This window comes from Cotesia glomerata, linkage group LG7, assembly GCF_020080835.1.
Source record: "Cotesia glomerata isolate CgM1 linkage group LG7, MPM_Cglom_v2.3, whole genome shotgun sequence".
NCBI classification, from domain to species: Eukaryota; Metazoa; Arthropoda; class Insecta; order Hymenoptera; family Braconidae; genus Cotesia; species Cotesia glomerata.
The window spans coordinates 10,153,441-10,170,432 of record NC_058164.1 but is presented as its reverse complement, the minus strand read 5'-3'; the positions used below and the strand labels follow the sequence as shown (position 1 = coordinate 10,170,432).

Below are 16,992 nucleotides of genomic sequence, written 5' to 3'. Positions count from 1 at the left end.
TATTTTCTTCATTATTTATATTCCTTATTTAAGTTTAATGATTAATGTGTAACTGTTAAATTTTGAAAAATTTACTCGATATTATAACTTTTAATGTTTAACTAATTATTCGAGTTCAACGGTAAACTTTATTTCGTTAGAATTGAAAAAAAAAAAATTACAATTTCTTTTTTATAACATCACATTTCAAATGATTAATATTAAAATGATATTATTATTATTAATTAATTAAAAAGTATTACTATTTATTTAAAAATTAGTTAGAGTTATTAATACTAATTAGTTTACAACCATACATTTGTCGGACATTGAGGACATCTTTAGTAAACGAATTATTTTTATTTTTTTGTGTTTATTTTTCCAAGTTTTATTTTGTTATTTATTTTTCATTAGGCTCTTTACGATTTTATTAACATTCACATACAATCATACATTCTTACATTTTCACTAAACTGACATTTTAATATTTTCTTTTTCAATCATTCATTTTTTTTTGTTTACTTTTTTTTATTGTATTTTTAAAAATTCGCAATCTATTTTTTGTCATCATTCAAAAGAAAAACTACCAAAGCTATCAAATCAATTATAATATATCAATATATATCACTGATAATTACTTTTGAATTTTCTTTCATTTTCATTCAAGTATATCTTACAATTTTTGCTTCTAGATATTATTCGTAACATATCATTTATATAATAATAAAAAGACATCTACTATGTAGGTTTACAAATAAAAACTTATTATATTTTATTGTTTATTCTTATTTTCAAGTATTAATATTAAGCTCTGCAACTGTGCAGTTTTTTCATTCAACAAAATAAACTCTGATATTTTTCTTTTAGGAAGCGTTGCAGGGTGAATTTAAATAATTACACCTTCGATTCACATGTATATACATACGCTTGTTTAATATATGCTATGGTTCGATTTAATGCAAGTTTCGGCAGCAATCATTTAAAGTATTTACCAATCGGAATCGTAGCGAGTGAACTGAGTCATTTCGTTATTACGTATATTTCCGGAAACATATATCGAACTTGCAAATTAATTATAAAGATTTTTTTTTTTCCTTAATTTTATGTTTTTAATGTGTTTATGCAAATCCGAATCCTTCGCTACATTCATGAATCGCTTTAAGTAAGTTGCTTCGTAGTTTATCGTAGGTCTCATACACAGGTAAGTCTAATTGATTGAAGCTGTAATAATCAACAGAATAATTTTTATTTGTAATTGCTCATCAGTAGTCAATGAAAGAAAAAAAAATTATTTTAAATAAAACATACCACGTGTGCGCAGAAGGTAATCTATCTGTCGAACGATCGTCACGATGAATTTGGAATTTCTGTACACCGTTCATACCTTCAAGGGCACCAAAACCTTGAAGCGGTACTTTCGATGTGCCTGTAACGAACTGCAAGAATTTCGCTCGGTCAGCCTGATCAAATCCACGCAAAGCTCGCCAGAACCATTGAATCTATAAAATTAAAAAAATTTTTTGCTTAATCAATATAACTATACATAAAATTTTCTTTATTAATTTGAATTAATAAATTACCTGAAGCGAGGTAACACTATATTTATGATACTCTGTGTTTGCTCGAAGATCTTCGATGTCAACGTTTGGTAGACCACTTATCAGTAGCTCCAATTCTTGTTCATTAAATATAGATATTAATCGTTTTGGAATGATGTCATAGAAACCTTCTAAGAATGAATTTAATCTGCAAAGAAAAATAATTTAATTTAATTTTTTTTTTTATTTTGTCAATAAAATTTTAATAGTTAATATGAATAAAAAAATATACATACTGTTTACGAATAGCTCCAGTCATTTTCATTTGACAAACTAATCTTATATAGTCAAGTTTTGTATCTTCTGTGACAACAATATTGCGTCCATTAGGTACTAAATCTCTAACATCATTGACCCCGAATTCGTTGACCTATTGTTATCAATCAATCGATTAATAATTAATCGTTATTTAAAAATAAAAATAAGATAAATTATTTTAATAATTACCTCTGCAGAGAATGTCAGTTCGTATCCAAGATCAGAAATATTGTTTTCAGTTAGATATACCAGGCCCTTGTAGAAACTATAGTCTTCGCTCTCCATATCAGTATGTTTTACAAGAATACCAAGAATATGCTTATAAAAGCTACGAGTGAAATAGCACTCTAACAATTTGTTGTCGTAAATTGCTTTGGCTATTATAAAGAAAAAAAAAAAAAAATAAGTAAATATTAATTAATATTCTTCAAAAGGAAAAAAGGAGTAATGTTTTTGTCACGGATCTTAAACTTACCTATAACTCTGCCGACGAATTTGTAATAACACAAATGATTAGGATTACAGTGAGACGATGAATTAATCATGTATGTAACCCGATCACCAGGACTGACCGTAAAAAGTGCATACATAGGATTGAATATTTCTCTTGAAATGATGACATACCATTCTCTGAGTAACCCACCAGCGTCTTGACCTTCTTCACCTTCAAAAACAATGTAAAAACGATTTTTCCATTCATCAGCATTTCTACGATGAAGCTCTCTAAATGAATCCTCAAAGACATGACTTCTTCGAACATGGACAGCAAGCTCTTCTCTTCTGATACCTTCATCCATGCGTTCTAATTCCGTTCGGAAATATCTTCGTTTAACATCAAAGTCTAAAACTCTCGTGTGATCAACAAGTACAGAAAACGGACCATCCGCTAAGTGAGTTGTTGTTTGCCGTAAAATTTGGTTCAAAACTGTTCTGTGTGTTTCAGCAAATTTAAGGAATTTCAGTTGATCGGACGGTAATGATTTTGGTGGTGCAGGAGTCATATCCCATGCAGCAATTGTGTTGGCAGTCTCACTTTGTGATTGAGCTTCGTTTTCATTGTAACTTGGTGAAACAGGTGCTATATCCGCAACGGCTTCTCTAGGTTCAGCATTTGTCTCATTGTTACGATCTCGCGTAGACGTACTTGATGACGAATGTACTAAAAAGAAGGCTTCAACCGCGGGTTGAAGAACAAGGACGGCATGATGATCTGGAGTGTGTTCTAACTCAAGTAGACAGGCACTCAAAGTTTCCCATAAGTTATCTAGTACCAGACTTTCGCTTAATAATGGAAGTGCTGATTTATCCTCATCTGTTCGTGAAGAAGATGATGGTGCTTTAAGGCTGTCCGGTTGTGCCACTTCTACTGTTGCTGCTACCGCGGCAGTAGCAGCAGTAGTTGTCGTCGTCGTTGTTGTAGCTGTTGCTGTTGTTGATGCTGCCGTTGGTGTCATTGTTGCTAAAGTTGTTATTGTGGTAGCGGCCTGTGCAATATCCATTGCAGTACTTTCAGATGTACTATCATCAACAGTAGTTTCTTGTGCTTGTTGTGTTGATGGTACTGTAGTTTCCATAGCAGTCTCTGTATGTTGTGCAGTCTCATTTTTCTTTTTATTTGCCAAATAAACGGCTTCTCTAATTTGTACAATAACTTTAAGTATTCGTAAGAAGAATGCTTGACTAGAAGTCTTGCTGACCAGAGCACTCATTGATGGTAATTGAAGATCGGTACCAGCTTTAACTTTAGAGGGTGCAGTAATAACAACACTGTCTTGAGTAAATCGATCTGTTAAATTACCACGACCTGATACACTGGCACTTGTTGATGGTTGATCTTCTAATGAATTTCTACGACGTATTTCTAGATTCAATATCTTAAGTTCTTTCATTAATTCACTAATATGATCACATACCATATTAGCTAATTCCATAGCTCCTTCTAGTAAAAGTTTTAATATCAATTGTCGTGTAGGATCGGGACAATGAGATAAATTAAGAAGTAAAGCAGTAGCGTCTTCTAAACCTTCTTCAGAACAACTTTTACTTGTTAAAACTTGAACCGCAAGACGAAGATGTCCTTCGGGTGCAGCTACACTCTGTTCTTTACTTGGTTCGACTTTTTTATTTTTTGCAGCATCTTGACGTCGATAAGAATTAACTTCAGTGAGGCCAATTGATATTAAAGAGAGAAGTCGAAGTAATTTATCAGTTAACTGACTACTACGTCTAACAACTGACCAATGAAGCATTGATATCAATTGTCCGAAAGCTGATGATTCGAATGATGTTAAACTTTGTTCAGATTCACTACCAAATCCAGATGTCAAGTGTCCTCGGGCAACAGATTTACCTTTTTTTGAAACAGAACAATCTAGTTTGAGGAGCATATCCCAAAAATCTGGAATATCACTTTTTATGGATTTTGATGCGGACTTTGGTTTAGCTCCAGTCTCTTCTTTACCACTAGATTCTTTTTCTTTACTCTTATCTTCAGATTCTTTAAATTTTGTTGGCACAAAGTAACCAGGAAAACTTTTAGCTAATGATATAAGAAGTTCTAAGGTATGCCTACAAACAGTTGGTGCTGCTTGAGGATGAATTGCTATCGTACTTCCTATTCTTTCCGATTTTTTTCCAGTATGTCGTAAAATATGGAATACATTAGCACGACAACCAAGAGCAGCATCGATACTTATATTTAACCATGATTGCAAATTATTTCTTGAGTCCGATTTAGGTGAACAGTAATCAATGGATGAATGTGCTGTTTTTCTTTTAAATTTACCAGTAAAATCACTCATTATTTCTTTATTTTCATCATTACTACGTTCCATGATATTTAAAAGAGCTTTTACTACCCATTCTCGCGTGTTTGTGTGGTAGCAAAGATTTCTAATGACTCTATGAAGTCTTAGTGTGTTAATTTTTGGTTCATCAACAAATAAAAGTACAAGTAAACATGCCATTGACTCATGATCAAGAAGTTGTCGTCCACGTAAACGCAGTCCTGCACTTTGATGAGCAATACTAGTTTCACCACGTGGATTCCACGAGTTCCATTGAGCTCTTTGAGTTACTGAGTGGATAGCATACCGTGTTCCTCCACCTCTACCTCGCCCAGAATTTCTTAAAATACTTGACAGTGCTGTACTACCTTGACTAACATGATTAAGAAAACGTTCTTGCATTAAATGTCGATTACGTGCTTCCCATTGTCTACGTAGATTTTGCGCTTCTTCTGCAAGATCAGGAGGCAATACAGACATTTGTGATTCTTCCATATCTGTAAGAATAGCTTGCCGTAATGATGGTTGGAGATTTTGGAAGAAAGCTGCAGCATCTACTGGATCTGCTGGATTTGCGGAAGCTGCAGCGTGACGCTGTTGCTCTAATCGTTGCTGTGCAAGAACTTCCTCTTGAATAGCTGGTGGTAATGCAGCTAAAAATTCTGGATTAACTTCTACTGGACCAGTAACTTCTTCAACAACGGTTGCTTGCGTACGTTGTCTTATTCGTTGGAGTCTTAATTGTTCAGCGATCACTTCATCACGCATTTCATCGGGTAACGCAGCAAGGAATGAAGGATCCACTCCATCTGGTAATTGAAGTTCTTGTGACGACTGTTGCTGTGCTTGAGCTTGAGATTGCCCTGGTTGTTGTGTCGGTTGTTGTTCAATAGGCGTTTCTTGTGATTCAGTTGATTGTGGTTGCGCTTCTTGTGATGTTGTTTGGTTTGAAGGCGTCTGTTGTGTTGCTATCTGTGATTGTGAAGGTTGTTGTTGTTCCAAAGTTGGTTGTTGTGGTTGTTGTTCTAACGTTTGTTGAGGTTCACATTGTTCGGTAAATGTTATAATGTTATCTGAGGTAGATGATGACGATGAAGGATCTTGAATTGAAATATTGGCATTATTTTCTCGTCGAGACTGATCAATACCCAATAATCTCTGTACCCAAGCATCGGGATCTCTTGATTCTGGGAGTGGATTGTATGAACGATTGAGATTCATTTCATCCGAATCACGATTTGAGTTCAGCCTTCGTAATCTTGTAGCTTCTTCTGTGCTAGGTTGAAGAACAGAATCTATCAAACTTTCTGCAAGTTCGAGTGGCGCATTGAGAATAGTTAAAGGATTTCTTGTATCAGGTATCTGTTCTTCTGGAGGTGGGGGTGGTGGAGGTGGAGTTCGCTCTTCATCATCTTGTACAGTTACTTCCATTTCACCAGTGATTTCAATCACATTATCTTCATGGTTAGTATTTTCGCCCACCGCTTCAACTGCAGCTTCAACAGTATCAGCAAGCCTTCTCGAATTTGCCCTTATAAGGACAGATCCGGATGGTTGCTGTTGTTCAGCTTGAGAGGTTACAATTACTGATGATCCAGAGTCACGTGTTTTCGAAGAATCTTTAGCGTCTTTACTGTCTTTTTCCGTATCTTTTTCAGTATTTTGTTGTTTTTTACGTTTGTCTTTTCTCTCAGCTAATTCTGCATTACGTTGCTTTTCTAATTTTGGAATTAATTTATGAACAACCCCAACACAACAATCTGGTTGTGAATCACCATCCAAAAGTTTGCTTTCTTCAATCCACCAGTGAAGAGCCGTAGGAATGTTATTTAATGTTGCTGCTAAACTAGGTCCAAACAAGTAACCTGATTGATCTACAAAGTCTATTTGTTCTTCTTCTTGATTAGAGAAAATACCAAGACTATTATCCATAACAACGACACGTGTATCACGAAATCCTGATGCTAATACTTGACTGGCCGACATAGGAAGTGTTTGAGCTGCTGGAACCAGTAATCGTTGTAAAATAACTGGAGAATTTGAATTTCGTGGATTGGCTATTTGAAGATATTGGTATCTACGTTGACGTAAAGCTCTTTGAGCTCTTGAGTTGGCTATATCTAAACTTCCGCCACTTCCCAATAATAATGGATGCGATCCAATGCCGTTACTTTCAGATACAGAAGGTAAATCTTCAAATAGTGAAACGGGTAAAGGAAAGTTTGCACTCCAAGAATGATTAGGTCTTGTTGATGTTGGTAAGGCTGCGTTATTGTCATGGTTATCGTAATTGTGGGGGATCATTACGACATTGCTCACGTCTCTTTCTGCAGATGCCATCATACGAACAGCGTCACTAATTCCTTCGATGTAGCCCATATGATCTTCTTCTCCATAATTTGACGATTCTTCCTCTTCTTCATCTTCTTCTTCATTTTCTTCACCATCATCTTCCTCCTCCTCCTCTTCATCATCGTCATCATCCTGGACATCATCTTCATTATCATCTGATTGATTACTGTCGGAATCTGAATCGGAGCTCATTAAGTCTTCCTATAAAACAAAATTAATCAAATAATTAAAAATAGTGTATACATAAAAATGACTAAAATAAATATTTCGCATTGCTAAAGCCAAAAGATCATATAAAATTTTTTTAAAATGTTGTTAATTAATTAGTATAGTTAATAATATAATAATAAAAATAATAATTAGCTTAATAAGTTTGAAGTTTATTTTTTGAAAAACAAAAAGAGTAAACTATATTTTTTAATATGCTCTTTTGGTTTTTGAAATACGTTGTAATGGTCATATAGACTGAAAGAGACGTTACTCTTACGGTTGTGTCACGAGTAGGATCAAAGTCACCATCAGTGTCACGCATTGCAAGACTTTCATCATCAATATCCATTGGTCGGTGAGAACGTGATGTTGGTTCTTCAGTAACGGCGGAGCCGTCTCTGGAAAATAAAACACTATTGGATTATAAACACTGAAGTTCTTGTTTTAATATTGTATAATTTGTTAGATAATTAATAATATTTATTGCATCATACCTCTCTAAAAGTTGATCCATAATATCTTCCAACGCAGCTTCGTCACCCTCTTCATGAACTTGACTTTCAGAAGTAGGTTCAAGACTTTCAGCATTTAAAGAAATATCATGCTCGGTATTTTCAGCATCTTCATTAGTTTCCTCACCAACAGCGTGAGTTGCTTCTGATGTCGTTGTACCAGTTTGATCACCAATTGGTTCGTCTTGAACAGTACGATTTTTCGGTTTCGGGAATTTGTTGTTAACTGTTCCAGGCATTGGTTGATTTATAATTCTTGATAATGTTTCAAGAGGCTTTAATGCGGCGTTTATAGTACCAGCCATATTTGGACTTGACAAATCAAGACTGTGAGGAATTTTAGCTAAGTCTGTAATTATTCCTTTTTTCAACATTATTCTAACAATATAATTGACATTATTATACTGATGAACTTTTGACGGCACTCTTAATGGAGTATGTGACGTAGGAGGACAACTGTCAATCATTGTTGAAATTAATCCAATGATTAATTGTAATTGAGCATGTTTTTCCGAGCTTTCTGGTAACGCTAAAGTTCGTAGTAAAGCTGCTTTAACTTCAGTAACTAAAGTCGTTTGGGCATCAGGTGAATGATTACAAGAAGCAATAGCAGCAATAAGCATACGTGCCATGCTACTGCACTGACGATCACCTGAATTTTCTGGCAATATGGGTAAAAGTTTATCCAAAAGAAAACCTAGTGCTGTTGTTTCCTCAGGAACCATTTCACTTTGGTTTGCTCTATATGTATGTTCAGCTATTAAATTAGCAACAGCACCGTAAGAACGTATCGATTCTGCCAACATCTTTAAAATAGCAGATTTTGAAAGTAAAGGCTTTTTGGCTTCTTCAGGTTCAACTTTTCCATTGCTCATATAATCGGTATACATTTTTAGAGGTACTATTTGATCATCATCATCTAATGGTCCATTTGCAGTAGATGCATTGTTTCTTGTACCATCAGTTCGTCGTGAACTTGTGGTTGATACACCGTGTGCTGTTGCTGCTATTGTTGTGAGATTTGTTGATTTTTTTTCCGGAGTTCCAGTTGGTGTAGCGGTGTTGTCATCCGGAAATATAGGAACTGGCTTTATCAAAGCATTAAGTAGATCATGAACAACGCTGATAGAAATTTCTTCGACCATTGGCGTCGCTGATGAATGATTTGAAGGTAAAGCTTTTACAACAAGACGATTATCAGTATCATCTTTCTTCAAAACACTTATGTCCACTCTTAAAATATCATCACACACCTCACGATAAACCTCAGGATTTCTACAAACAGCACTACTTATTTGTCGGGTCATAAATAGAATTTCTTTGTAAGCCGGTGGAATATTTGTTTGAGTTCGACTACGAACAACTTTTTCCATTGCGAGACGAAGTGTTTGTGGTTCTTCTAGGGTGTGTCGAATTAAAAGAGTGCTCAAACTAATACAACCAATAAAACTACTTGCCTGAGTCATTTCCAAAAGTAATTTTACTCCACCTTCTTTAGCAAATACTTGAGCATTGTTATAATCTCGTGTTAATCGTAAACATACTTTCATTAAAGCATGTAAAGTATCACGATCAACCGGAATTGCCAGTAGTTTAACACAGGTACTAACAATAGTTGGCGCAGCGCTTGGATTTAAACCTTGAACAACTGTATTATTACGTTTTTCTTCTGATAGTGTTTCTTCAGTATCCATATTGGAATCAGATCCTGAGCTCGCGTCATCACTGCTAGTATTTTGGAATTTAAAGTCCATTGTGATAGGTCGTCTATTGTCACTGTCTTCATTAACTTGTGTCATACATGAAAATGTTATTAAATATCGACGGCGTGAACAATTTATCCGTACACTTAGTTCGCCAGCCCAATAAGCATCATTAATTAAACGATTATTTAATGGGGAATATGCTGTCCATTTTCCACTGCTCAAATCAAACCACTTCCACACTTTATTTGTTACTTTGTGCATAAGCTGCTTACGTTGAGTTAATACAGCGACTTTTTCCAGTCTATCAATAAGTAAAAGAAGAGGTGCAAGCCATTTAGGTGTTTTAATAACAGGCACTTGACCGTCTTTGCATTCTTTTGTAAGTTTAACTTTATGCGATGTTAATGGTCCTTCACTCGCGACTAAAAGATCAACAAGTTTATTGAGAATTCCGCTTTCTTCGACTATCTGTGCACAAGGAACTCTCATTTCTTGGAAAGTTCCTTCGAAGAATAGTGTGTATAAATATATCCGTCCAGCAACTTTAGTAGCTTGTTCGCATTCAACTAATCGTACACCAGCATCCTCTTCCGCTGATTCTGCAACATCAATAAGATAATCAACAAGTTCACCTATATCACGTATCAAATGACGTAACATCGTATCACGCCATTCTTCACCGTTTCTTTTGGTGATTGTTACCAAAAGATCACAAATTCTGTACACAGTATCGGGCATTAAATCAAGCAAATTGAGACATTGTTCCAAAGCTGTACTAGTAAATTCATCGATAGTTTGTGTGATAGGTACATCTCGTGGTTCTTCAGTAGATTTTCGAGTATCTGAATCACCTAAGGACATTGCAATAGCATACATAACTTGATCGTCTGTAAAATCTAAATCCATAATAGGTCCTTGACCACTAGCATCGCCAATAGAAACATCAGGTCGACGTTGAGTTGCTGGATTACTCAACAGATAATCAGTTGCTTGTTCAACAGACAGTGTATGAAGTAAAGCTTCCACACAATGAGCACGACTGAAACCCATGTCCATTAATTGTCGAAGATGTTCAGCATTGACATCTGCTTCAGGGTCATCTCGACGTTCTGTAGTAGCATTATTAGTTCCTGCTCTCGGTACTGCTGCAGCTGTTCCACTTGTACTAGTACTTGATGTGTCTTCAGTTGTTTCTTCCTCAGTACGTTCTTTAATTAATTTTTCTCCACGGAGAATATGTCGCAAAATAGATAATATGGATTCAGTCATTCGTGCGCCGTAATTCTTAAGAGGTTTCTTACCCCACATAAGCATGACTGCTTCAAATGCTTTTTTGTGTATGTCTTGTAAATATTTAATTATTGGATCTTGGGATCGATAAGTATTATTGAAACCAGTACACTTAGCTAATCCAACGTGAGGTGAATCTAATATAGCTTTAGGGTTGACCATTTTTTCTAGAAGCATCAACCAAGCATCAAGAAATTCACCAGTTCCATCAGGTAGGTCAGGGTGTTCTAAGCCCTCAGATAAAGAGAACTGCTCACCACCTGACAAAGCCCAACGAAATGTGGAGAAAAATGCATTTTGTCCTCCTAATTGAACAAATTTCTGTAACATCAAATGATAAGGATGACGTTTTTCATCAAATAACATGGGCGAGGTGAATCCTAAAGAGCAGATAAGGAAAGTCAATTTAAATTTAGGAAGCGGTGACGGTGGAAGTTTGTCCCAAGACAATCCACGAGTGAGAAGAATATTAAGAGCACAGGCAACACCGCGTGCTGCAGAATTAGGTATAGTTGGCATCATCGGTAATTGTTGTCCACGACGTTGCCGAATGGGTGAACCCATACAAAGTTTAACTAATAAACCAAATAATTCTGCCAGAGCACGACCAAGTCTTGAGGATGCACCTAAAAGTGGTTTAATGTATTTAAGTTGATGTGGACTGGGTGATGCTCTTCCAGTACTAGTACTTGGTTTACTATCATCAACTTCCATTGACACTGGCGGAGGATCAGTGCTCAAAGCTTCCATAGCAGTTGTCATACCATTACTACCCATGTCTGATGCAGCAGAAGCACTGGGCCAAATAGATGTATCTCCATCTGTTTTTAATTCAGCTGGAATAAGTTTATCCATGTCTTCTTTACCAAAATCACATCCAGCTGGAATGCTATCATCACTACAAAGTGCAAGTAAAAGCGTACTTTCCCACACAAGTGACATATATAATTCTGATAAGCCCTGAAGAACTGCTAAACCTAGTTCTGAACCCCAATGATTCATAGAGAGATTTCTTATTTCACTTTGACTAGTTCGACAGACATGAACGAACATTACAACATAACTATGAGCAGCATTCATAGCATGAAGTAGTGGTGTTGCAGTATCACTTGTGAATGCTGTTTCTAAATTAGGTGCGGATGCAAGTTCATGAAGAAGAACTGAGCCTCCAGGTGATTCCATATGACTGTGAAGTGGTTTTAAAAGACTTAGTACTTCATTCAGTTGCAATAGACCAGTTTTTAATACAAGTGGTTCATGAGCGAGATTAAGAATACTCTTACAGACTGACGCAACAGATTGTGCGGGTTGTGCTACAGGATAATCAACTGGTAAATTGGGTAATCCAAGGATAGACAGCAATGGAACTAAACCTTTTTGTGAAACAAATTCACGACAATGATCATCTGTTGAATTATTACTTAATATTGCATCCACAAATTTCATTACATTGTGAATATAATCAACAAGGGCAATTGGTGTTTTTTCTCGAGGTTGTTGTGGTGGAGGTCCAGGCTGTACTGGTGATGGTGATGGTTGTTCTTCACGTTGTGGATGTGAACTTGTGCTTGCCTCTTCTTCATCTTCTTCTTCTTCATCACTACTACTTCCTCCGGCTCCACCACTTCCAGCTCCATTATCACCTACACCAACACCAACTGATTGACCAGATGATTGTCGAGTATTAGAACTAGAACTCGATGGTGAATTATCAGCTTTACTAGCTGCTCGCCAGCATATGTACCGTGGATCGCAACCAAGTACACACAATTCTTCAAGTAATTTTATTATCGCTGCAGTCGCATCTGTTTTCAAGCTTGGCTGATGACGCATAAGCTCATCCATAGCATTACCGAGATTAGATGCAGTATCTCCTAGAGGATCAGCACTACGACGCCGTCGCATAGCCGATAAGTAATTCGGTGATATTAATACTTTAAAAATTCTTTCAAAAGGCCGACGTTTCATGAATGATTCAAGTCCACGTTGATTTAGACACAGAGCGCTGAACACATTCGGTAAAGAACCTAAAACTTCTCTAGTGGCCGGAACATCTTTAATGAGCAAAGCGTGAAGTACTACATCCGTTAAACCGTTATCTTGTAACGAAGATAATAATGATGGTTCTTGAAAAACATAAACTGTAACTACATCAATTGCTAGTAAAAACAACGATGGTCCATAATATTCTGAATTACTAATAATATGTTTCAACGAAGACGGTAATTCGCCTTCCATTACATGCCTAATGCTGTCTGAAAACGCTGGATCTTGAATAGCTTTTTTCAAAAAGTTAAACATTGATTTCAATAGTGCAGCTCGTTGAGGTAAACATGTTTTGCCAGACCGTATCGGCGAGCTATTGCTGCTTGAATTTTGTTCTATTTTAGTTTCAGTTTTAGAATTAGTGTTCTCGTCTTCGGAAAATTCCATAGGGTTACACGTTTCTTCCCGTTCATCGAAAATCTCATTGGAAGTGCGTGATGGACCAGCTTCATCTGAATTTTCGTTTGATTTTTCACGAGTAGGTATTGATACGTCTTGATTGTACATACTTGGATCGATTTCGAAAGGCTGTACCTTTCTACAAATATTCACTTCCATATCTAATCTATTTATAAAACTAGGTAAACCGCCGTGTGCTTGAAATCCTTGCATATCAATATTTGTAATGAGATCAATCACTCGTACAGCTCTCGTTACAAACTAAAAATAAAAAATTAATTTTAATATTAACTATATAAAAAAAGTTTTATTTGAATTTAAAGTGATTAAAATATAAATAAAATAATAATAATATCAATAATAAATATTTACCGTAATATGCTCTAATTCACTTCCAGGCCAGTTTATCACTTTGAGAAGACTTTCCATCATTCCGCAGCTAACAAGAGCCTCTCCACCGGCTTCATAACTAGCAAGATGATACAAGAAACTGAACAATGCAGTAGCCAATGCTAAAGGAAAAGGCTGACCATCTGGTTGTGGCGATGTAAGTGTTGTTATACATGTGCGAACCAACACCGGTAAAAATCCATGGTAAGAACTGGCACCAGTAACATCTATTATCATATTAAGACGAGAGCCTGGTTTTTTAGGAAAATGAGGATTTCGGTCAAGATGAATGATACTTGTGAGTGTGCGTAATGCAGCTGCACGAATATCAACAAGATGAGGATGTGGAAGTTCTAATAGTTCAACCAATTCCTCTAATAATCCAGCATGAAGTAGACTATGGGCATTTTCTTGCAAGGCATTACTGTAAACAAGTACAGAAAGAGCTTGCAGTCGAGCTTGAACACATTGTAAACGTCTACGATAATCAGAAAAGCTGTGAGCCAATCTAATATGTGTCAAAAGAGCCATTTGTCTCTCTTGTGGTACGTTGTAAAATTTTAACAAGTCGTTCATAATTTGTGCTGGTGTCTTGCCAAGTTTATCCACATTTTCAATATGTATGTATGTTACTAAATTAGTTTGTCCAACTTTTTTAGTGTTCGAACTTGCGGTTGAATTACTAGTTGCTTCGTTAGTTGTTGGATTTTCTGCGTAGTATTCAAAGTGTAAAGTCGTAGCACTTTGTGGAAAAGGTTTATCTGGATGCTCTTTACAACAATCTGCAAGACCGAAGCCATTTTCTTTACCACCCCAACTCTCAGCTAAATGATTTAAACGACTGAGTAAAGCCTGTCGTTTGTCACTATTCAAGCGAGTGATAAAGTTACTTCGTTTACTGAACATATACAAAAGACTCAGAACACCAAGCACGACTTGCATGTCACGACTCGATAACAAAGTCACAAGATGTTCCATACTGTTGTAAAGGTGTCGAGAAAATGAATGCTCTATCAATAGAGTGGTGAAATGAAGAACCCAGAGAAGCAGTTCTTTTGCCTGAAGAAACAAATATTTCCAATGTTACGTTAATATAATTGATTTTATTTATTATAACTATAGTTAATACAATAATATACTTATATAAAATAAAATTTACTTCTCTATTCTGTGGAAGATCACATGCTAATTCCCATGGGTTATCAGGACTTCTTGCAACAGCTGCTTCTAGTATACTGTCACTGAGATCGAGTACATCAATCCAGTGAAACAATTCACATTTTCCAAAAGTCCAAGCATCTATTTGTTTTAATTCTTCCAGTAATTCACTGTGAGAGCATGATCTCAGTTTACTGATTAGTGCTTGGCACTCGGCAGGCTGCAAATAAAATAAATAATTTAGATGGTAATTAACTATATATAAAATGAAGGAAAAATTTATAATAGTAGTTGTTACATTATTTAACTTACCACTTCAGAAGTGCACTTTTTCAATCTGGTTCTGTCGATTTTCATTTTGAAGATTTAATTATATTTCAGAAGTAATCTAAAAATGAAAAAAAAAAATTAATCATAAAATTGTTAATTAATATTTTTTATTGTGATCTAATTAATATTTATATTAATCAAAAAATTAAGAATCAATTATTATAATTAAAAATTGTATCATTTCACTAAATGAGAAAAAGAACAGTTGTATCTTACTGGAATAATTGCTTATCAATAATTATCAATTTTAATAAATATTGCATCATACGCATTAATAATTAATCTTATCTAATTAATACTTTTTTAATCCAAAGGCATGGACTCGAAATATATTCGGACGGGATTAAATTGCACAGTCATTGGGCCAAAGAAACCAACTATAACCTCTTATTTGGAGTATCATAAAAAATATAGTTTACGATGATAAAAGGTTTGTATAAGCATTGCATTTACTTTTCTCAACTACTGGTAATATCAATACCGTAAATACAATAGTATCATTATTTTTCAGAGATTTTGTAAACGTTATAGTAATAATTAACGGTAAACTAGTGAACAAGGAACACGAGACAAAAAAAAAGTAAAGAATAGGTATGTACGCTATATATCTATAGATATATGTTTAAATATATATTAATGCCTTAATATATATATATATATATATATATATATATATATATATATATATATATATATATAGCAATAGCAGCATGCTATATATATATATATATATATATATGCTATATATATATATATATATATATATATATATATATATATCTACATCAATCCTTTTAGAAGGAAATCTTGGATGAGAGAAAGTCAACACTAATAAAAATGATAAATATTGAAAAATTAGGTATGTATGAGAAAAAGGTTGCTGATGCGCAAAAAGAATACAATTATTAAAAAAATTCTGTGATATTTATTGCTTACCTAATAACTCCCAAGTCGAGGGTCACGAGCGTTATTCGTGACGTCGACCTCGACGTAAATGTTACTGCTAATTATGTTTGTATCGAAATAATATTTTCTTTTAGCAATGGTCCCAATGAATTTATCAACAAAAATATAGTCGCTGCACAATACGGGCATCGCGGCCGTCACAGCACGAAAGATGGAATTTTCACCACCACCGGGCGGTGCTGCTCTACAGCCGTTATCTTATTCACGTTTCAACTTGTCTTCTCGATTTTTCTTTACTAAAAAACGCACCTGGAACGGTTATTATTTTTATATTTTTAATAATTGAGTAAATAAAAAATGTATATTTATCAAACGGATGCGTGGCTATTACTGTACTTGCACGACGTTCGTTGTGCGTTAACTACCTATTTCACGAATCAAAACACTATCTTAGTCCAGCACTTCCTTTTTACCATTCATTGCCAGTATGACCGCCGACCGTCGCCATTTTAGTAGTGCCACACTGCCATCACTACAACGATATTCCTTTTTTTTATTGTTTTATTTATGATTTCACCAAATAATCATTATCGAATAAAAATTATCTATTCAATATTTACTAAATGTTGATCGTTTATTTTAAATTAAATTATTTAGTTATTTATGCACACTATTATTCAAAGAATTCTAACAACCAAAAGCTACACTCACACTATATATAAATTATTTGTGACGAAAGCGACCAGAGTGCACTGTTCTCGTTTTCGTTCTTTCTCTCTCTTGTCAATATATGTATATATTTTTTTATTCAAGCATGTAGGATGTACACACACACATATGAGTAACGAGCTCAAACTTTACATTTTACATACATGTGTGTGCAACTACTTACGTTCAGATATACTCGATATTTAATTTTTACAAAGAAACCTATATCATGCACTTATACTGTGTACTTACTGAGCTTTGGTTATTTTATCTTCATACTTACAAACATAATTGCATGATGAACAAAAACTATATCTGTAATATGTATTTATATTGTTGCCTTAAAAATTGTGACATTGCACAA

At 34.9% G+C, this 16,992-nt stretch overlaps 1 protein-coding gene and 1 long non-coding RNA gene across 6 annotated transcripts; one reads left to right on the top strand and one right to left on the bottom strand.

Annotated features, from left to right (window-relative positions):
- Nucleotides 1-228: 228 nt before the first annotated feature.
- On the bottom strand, nt 229-16,085 carry LOC123268601 (E3 ubiquitin-protein ligase HUWE1). Of its 4 annotated transcripts, none has more exons than XM_044733821.1 (12): nt 15,951-16,085; nt 14,997-15,072; nt 14,686-14,904; nt 13,509-14,585; nt 7,678-13,397; nt 7,455-7,596; nt 2,311-7,174; nt 2,025-2,212; nt 1,814-1,947; nt 1,560-1,725; nt 1,288-1,478; nt 229-1,200 (listed from the first exon to the last, which is right to left on the bottom strand). In XM_044733821.1, exons 2-12 carry the CDS (start codon nt 15,039-15,041, stop codon nt 1,098-1,100), a joined length of 12,849 nt encoding a protein of 4,282 aa, XP_044589756.1. In that variant the 5' UTR covers nt 15,042-15,072; nt 15,951-16,085; the 3' UTR covers nt 229-1,097. The 4 variants fall into 4 exon arrangements, with proteins under 4 accessions (XP_044589756.1, XP_044589758.1, XP_044589759.1 ...); XM_044733823.1 differs by having other exon boundaries at nt 7,461-7,596; XM_044733824.1 differs by having other exon boundaries at nt 7,455-7,581.
- Nucleotides 14,811-16,293, top strand: LOC123268605. Of its 2 annotated transcripts, XR_006510263.1 has the most exons (5): nt 14,811-14,931; nt 15,329-15,444; nt 15,526-15,605; nt 15,813-15,873; nt 16,055-16,293. It is a non-coding gene; the product is annotated as an uncharacterized LOC123268605 (long non-coding RNA). The 2 variants fall into 2 exon arrangements; XR_006510264.1 differs by lacking the exon at nt 15,813-15,873.
- The last annotated feature ends 699 nt before the right edge of the window (nt 16,294-16,992 follow it).

Bases quoted from the DNA above. Each gene is read 5' to 3' on its own strand.
- LOC123268601 (XM_044733821.1), bottom strand. From the start codon at position 15,041: ATGAAAATCGACAGAACCAGATTGAAAAAGTGCACTTCTGAAGTG. The intron at 1,948-2,024 runs GTAATTATTAAA...TGATAACAATAG, and splicing joins AACTGACATTCTCTGCAGAG to GTCAACGAATTCGGGGTCAA. The intron at 1,726-1,813 runs GTATGTATATTT...TTTTCTTTGCAG, and splicing joins ACTGGAGCTATTCGTAAACA to ATTAAATTCATTCTTAGAAG.